Here is a 6355-nt window from a genome sequence, read left to right as displayed (position 1 = left end):
TGTCTTTTGTTTAAAACTGGGATAACCAACCAAAAGGTGTAGAAATTAATCCCCAAAATCAGATGAACAGACAAACGACGTCGATCTTCCTGTTATTTTTGCAGAAATCTATAATAACTTCGTTCATACCCCTACGTTAAAATCATGAAACAAAACGATGGAATTTGATGGTATACCTCAAATCCTTTCAACTGTTATATTTACATTATGAGAATGATAAGAGAGTCAGGGCTTCTTAATAAGGCGAATCGCTACGCCAAAATTTTTAAATTGCCCATCCAACAAATCTAACAAAGCTCTTTTTAAGGTCTTCAAACTGTAGTCTGATGAGTATTCTAAATTAAATGATTCTTGTGACAAGCAATGGGTCAATATTGGAGAGGATGGAGGATGTTACCAAAACGATCCTAAGCATTTAGTTCATCGTCCACAGTGACTCTGAATCTGATTATGATGACTTTAAGGTGCAGTGAAATCGTCTGTAGAATCTTGCTTGGTGCAAATGTAACAAATATGTTTTGGAAACACATTTTGTTTTAGAAGGAATGGATGACAACAGTCTTGTTAAAAGAGCTCTCCAAAATGATTTCACAAAGAAGAGGAAGCAAGGGAGGCCACCAAAGCGAGGGAGGCCACCAAAGCGATGGAAAGACCAGATTAAAGAGGACACTGGATTAGACTTCAACACCTTAAAACGTGATCGCGAATGACAGAGTAGAATGGAGAAGACATGCTAATCAAATATGGGCGAAGTCTCGGCATTGAGATGTGCTTCAAAGACTAATAATTAAATTGTGTAATCAAACATGAAGATTTTAAAAATGTTGATGCCCAATCATAAAGTTTTAAAGGTATCATTTGAGAAACAGGAGACATAAAAGGATTTACTGTACAAAAGGATCAAGTCTGTCTCAAAAGTACGTGGACACTTTAGTTTTAAGTTTTTTGCCCCTTTTTCTATGCTATGTTGGAAAATTATACACCGTTAGAAAGATATTTTAAAAGAGAATAATCTAATGGATTAAAGATCTTTGAAAAATTGTAAAATGAAGATTTTTTCTACTGTTTTAAAAATCAAGACATCAGACCATTTAGAAAATTTAAACCTAGCTGATCAGAGCTGATTTCAATTCTGTGTTCAGATTGTTCGTATCTTTCCTTTAGTCATTTTTGGCCGTTTTAGACCTACTTCAAAGGGCTGTACAAAGTCCAAAAATATGTGTTTTCCCTAAATTTTGTATGAAGAGTTTTAGTGCCATTAAAACAATCACTTTCATAACTTTAATTCCTAGTCTTAACCCTTTATATACCTTCCAAATTATGACACACTTATTGATTTCTTTCTTCTTCAGGCCTTTTAAAATTATTTTAGTATATGCTTTTTTTGTAAATCTAGATCAGTAGATTGAGTTTCTAGCTGTGCGCATCCATAAAGCTGGGGGTCTGGGGGCGCTTCCATCCCCCAGTTGGGTCCAGGGCTAAACCCTGTTGGGGATTCAGAGGGCAAAGCACCAAAAATGTTGAATTTGTATCTTTTGCTTGTAAACATCAAAAAAGTTAAATTTTGCTAGAATCAATTTGGGGTGTTCCTAAAAGGTAGGGTACCCCAATTGGGCTACTTATTTAATTTACAGACCAGAATTAAATAACCGAAAGTTTGTGGAGGAAAGTCATCTGCTAAGCCAGGAGTTATGAATCTAAAAAATATTTCAATTAATATTGCATGATACAAAAGACATAACCATGTGGTCAAAGCACAATGGTGTATGAAATAGAGCTTTGTGAGGGGGTTCGTGTATGAATAAAATGCATAATATCCATAACATATATAATATGGGTAGCAACCATAGCGTGGTGGGTCAACTAAAATTTGGGCAAACTGGGGAGGCAATTTTAGAAGATTTTGGTTTTGAAAAAATTTTCTTCTGGGCCAGATTATTCTCAAAAAAAAAGTGAAGACAAAAAACAAAATTTTGTTCATCCTTGACGTTTCGATACTTCTTGTATCATGATCACAAGCAAATGTTAGCTTACAAGCAAAAACGTGTTAATAAATCAAAATTTCAAAATCACAAGGTGTAAAAGAGCAAAGGGGGGACCGTGAGTGGTCCTAAATCCGAAAGCCCTGTCTAAATCCGATGGGGTCTTTCAAAGATACAAACTGAAATAAAAACAAACCTTTCGCTGTGACGCAACAAAGATACCAAAGTGTCAACTAAACTGATAAATTTGATACACTGAATCAAATAACAATAATTGCTTTTAAAACATAATTTTTTATTACAAAATTGTGCGAATTGTTAACATTAAACACAAGCAACAAATTCAGGAAGAAGACATAACTTGGACCCCCTAATATGGACCCCAATATGGACATTATGGACCCCATTATGGACCCCAATATGGACCCCCTCAAAAATTGCAAATTGCATCACGACGCCACGCAGTCGAATTGCATCATGGTTACCACATGTTTAATTTCATAGACCGGCTATTTATTTGTATTTCTTGAAATAAAATCATTTCATTATCAAAAATAACTTTGAAGTTATGTTTTAGAACATAAGGTCACATGTGTCTTAGACACAGGGCACAGATCATACAAATTACAGACCAGAAAAATTGTAACGTGCACGTATCATATAATTTATATATAACATGAAAATAATATATGCAATGGAAATGATGTATATGCTATTTAGAAGATTTCAATGACAAATCGTCAATCCCAAATATTGACAAAAATGACACTTAAGTTATGTAAATAAGGACATCATAAAAAAAAATGAGGTGTATACATCAATTTACAACAAGTAGTGTTTTTTTCATGCTCAATAGGATGCTGTCGGTGCAAATGGATATAGATTGCGATTCAATGAAAACATTAAATGCTCCAAGAGAGCTGTTTTAGAGATATGAAAATAGTACTTTTATTATTATTTTTATTTTCGTATGAACAGAGCATTACATAACTTCAAGTTTTGAAAAGACGTGTTTCTTCCACGAGAAAGACTTACCTGTCATTTTCCTGACAAAGTGACACTTCTCGACAAAAATATTGACAGGGCACTTAAGTGGGATACCTGCAAGCTTTATTTACATCAAATATTTTAATTGTACCGAATGAGATGCCTTTGATATAAATAGATAAATATTGTCAAGAGGCAAACACTGGGAAGCGCAAAAGCTTGGTACTCACGCTTCAAAAAAAGTGCGTTTAACATTAGACGCCTGCGACTAACCATTAGTCGCACGCGTCTAACTTTTAGTCGCATGCGTTTAAGTTTTGAACTATTGTTGTACTCACTATAGAGTTTTAACAAGAATTTTTCAAAAAAGATATGTGAAATATCAAATTTCAACACTTTCGTTACACTTTAGTGTGTTCGTGTAGGATTTTTTCTTGTGAGAGATGGACAGCAGTGATGATGAGAGTTTTTATGATGATCGTGAAGACTTACTTTTATTACTTCTCTTACGAAGAAAACAAAATCGAAGGAAATTACGCCCAAAACGCTTTTAGGTACGAGACATTTTTCTGGAAAGACCGATCCATGGAACGTTTTATACACTGTTTCAAGCTTTGTTGAAGGACAACGAAATGTTTTTCAGGTATCATAGAATGACTCCTTCTCGTTTTGAGCACCTTCTCTCACTCATCCAGCATCGTATTACAAAACGAACCACTTCTATGCGGAGACCAATTTCAGCAAGAGAACGGCTCTCAATTACACTTAGATACCTGGCAACTGGAGAGAGTCAACAATCCCTATCCTTTTCATACAGAATCGGACGTACAACCGTATCCAACATCCTTTCTGAAGTCTGTAAAGCCATTTTCGACTGTTTGAAGGGTGAATACTTGAGGCAACCCGGCACTGCTGAAGAATGGGCAAACATTTCTGATCAATTTGAAGAGCAGTGGAACTATCCACACGTTATAGGTGCTATTGATGGAAAGCACATCAGAATCGAATGCCCAAAAAAGTCTGGAAGCCTATACTATAATTACAAGGGATTTTTTAGTATAGTGCTTTTGGCCGTATGTGACGCCAACTACTGTTTTACTCTGTTCGATGTAGGAGCTTATGGAAGTAACAATGACAGTGGGGTATTAGCCAATTCTGAAATGGGGATGAGGTTTGCGGAGCAAGATTACGACCTGCCGAAGGAAGAGAAGCTCAGTGGTTGTAACTTTGGGTCATTACCTTATTTTCTTGTTGGCGACGAAATTTTCCCCTTGAAACCTTGGATGATGAGACCTTTCCCAGGAAGATGCTTACCAGAGGATGAAAGGATTTATAATTACAGACATTCTCGGGCTCGTAGGACCATCAAAAACACATTTGGGATTCTGGCAGCTCGTTGGAGAATACTGTTGCGACCAATACGAGCCTCTGTTAAAAATGTCGAGAGATATACTTGTGCTTGCCTAGCCTTACATAACTATTTGCGACTGACAAATAATTCTTCCTACACACCTTCTGGTTTTATCGATATCGAGTCAAGTGATGGTACAATAAAACCTGGAGAATGGAGAGCTGCAAAACCAACGGGCTCGTTTGAACCCATTCGACCTGTTCGTGGTTCAAGGCCAAGAGACCAATGCGTAAAAATGAGGGACAGTCTCAAAGACTACTTCAGTTCATCAGAGGGAAGTGTGCCTTGGCAAAAGAGTTATGTCAACAGAACAGGAGAAGAGGAAGACAAAGAAGATTGACACTTTATATTTGATTTATTTTATTATCACTTTTATTTTGAGATATTTTTTAACATCAATCATATAAGTAAAGAAAAGTTAATATTACATCAAAAAGATGGACTGGTCATATGATACATTTCCCTTACTTGAGAAACAGGAGTTCTTGGTGTTGAAGGTGGGGTAGGATTGAGTACCTGATTATCGCCTGACATACTGAGGGGGTCGGCTTGTCGTTGGATTTGCTGCTCTTGATTTTGAAAGTGCTGATTGGTACCATATTCATCAGTGATGTTCTGCAGGTCGAAAAGAGGATTTTGCTGTCTTGTATATTGCATTCCATATAGGCTTGGTGACTGCTGAATATTGCTTTGGGGCATCAATTGGTGCAGATTATTTGGTGGCATGGCTTGGTTGACATGATTCGGAGACATAAATTGATTGGTACGGTTAAGTGGCACGGATTGGTTGATACGGTTCTGAGGCATAGATTGGTTGATTTGGTTAGAAGACGAATTCGATTGGCTACTTAGCATCATCATTTGGTATTTGAATAATACCTGATTAATTTCATTTTTTGCCATACACATGAGTGGATACGGCATTTTCTTGATTTCAGCAAGAATTGTGGAGGCAAATAGATATTCTGAATCTTTTTCCCGAGCTTTCACCTCTTTCTTAAGATTGGCTTTTCGATTTTTTATATCTACTGCTAGCTCACCAATCAATTGATCTGTTTCCATCTCGACCTCCTTTTTGCTCTTTCTCTTACGCGACCTCCATTGCTTCTCTTCTCCATGCTTCTTGACCTCCTTAATTTTGATGTTTCTCGCCACTTTCGTCTCATTTGGTCGACCTTTTTCTTCCTTTTTTTCTGCACTTTTCCCATTGTCAATTGTGCTGGTCTCTTCAACTGTATTCGACTGTACTTCGCCAATTTTGCTGACCTCAGTTACATTTTGCTTTTCTATACTGGTCACTTCGTCAGCTACGCTGGATTCCTCATTGTTGCTTTTGGTATCTTCTTCGTTTTCACTGTCATCGCAAAGCCCCTCTCCATCTTCAAAGTTTAGTTGTGTCCGTGTATTTGCAACACCTGGCGATTGGGCACTCGTCATGTCTTCGTCGTCGCTATCGCCACTGAACTCCTCCTGAGCGTCCCCTCGATCGTCCTCTTCTGAATCTGATGAATTTATGTCTCTAATCAGTGCTTTGACCTCCGCATTCTTCATCTGCTTTCGCCTTTTTGACTTAGAGTTAGTCGTAGATTTCCTTTGCCTTTGAAATTCGTTGTACCAATGGAAAAACTTATACTCGTTGTAAGCATCTCGTGCCTTGGTCACTAGTGGTCCTTCTGCACCAGATCGCCCCACAATATTTAGATGCTTCTTCTTTTTTTGATAGCGTTTCTTGAAGTTATCAAAGATTCGTTTCGCTTCTGCAACGTCTCCTGAAATTGAAAACAAAGTTTAGAATTATAGGCATGTCTGCTTGTAACTGAAAACTTCGCTTTGTTCGGGTTTTGGACTAGTAAGGCATGGACAAAATTTCAAAGAGACAATGATTGAGAACACCGTAGTGCCACAGACCCAATGGTACTTCTTGTCCATTTTCCACTCCTTGGAAAATTCCCAGAAGAAAATAATATCCTAAAAT

The 6355-nt window shown here is 37.2% G+C and overlaps 1 protein-coding gene across 1 annotated transcript; it reads left to right on the top strand.

Annotated features, from left to right (window-relative positions):
* Positions 1–3622: 3622 nt before the first annotated feature.
* On the top strand, positions 3623–4720 carry LOC136824296 (putative nuclease HARBI1). Its single transcript, XM_067080463.1, has one exon. It carries the CDS (start codon positions 3623–3625, stop codon positions 4718–4720), a length of 1098 nt encoding a protein of 365 aa, XP_066936564.1.
* Positions 4721–6355: the final 1635 nt, after the last annotated feature.

This window comes from Clytia hemisphaerica, unplaced genomic scaffold, assembly GCF_902728285.1.
Source record: "Clytia hemisphaerica strain Z4C2 unplaced genomic scaffold, Clytia hemisphaerica genome assembly, whole genome shotgun sequence".
Taxonomy (NCBI): domain Eukaryota; kingdom Metazoa; phylum Cnidaria; class Hydrozoa; order Leptothecata; family Clytiidae; genus Clytia; species Clytia hemisphaerica.
Note: the sequence above shows the minus strand (reverse complement) of the source record. Positions and strands in the feature narration are given on the sequence as shown.

Bases quoted from the DNA above. Each gene is read 5' to 3' on its own strand.
- LOC136824296 (XM_067080463.1), top strand. From the start codon at position 3,623: ATGACTCCTTCTCGTTTTGAGCACCTTCTCTCACTCATCCAGCATCGT.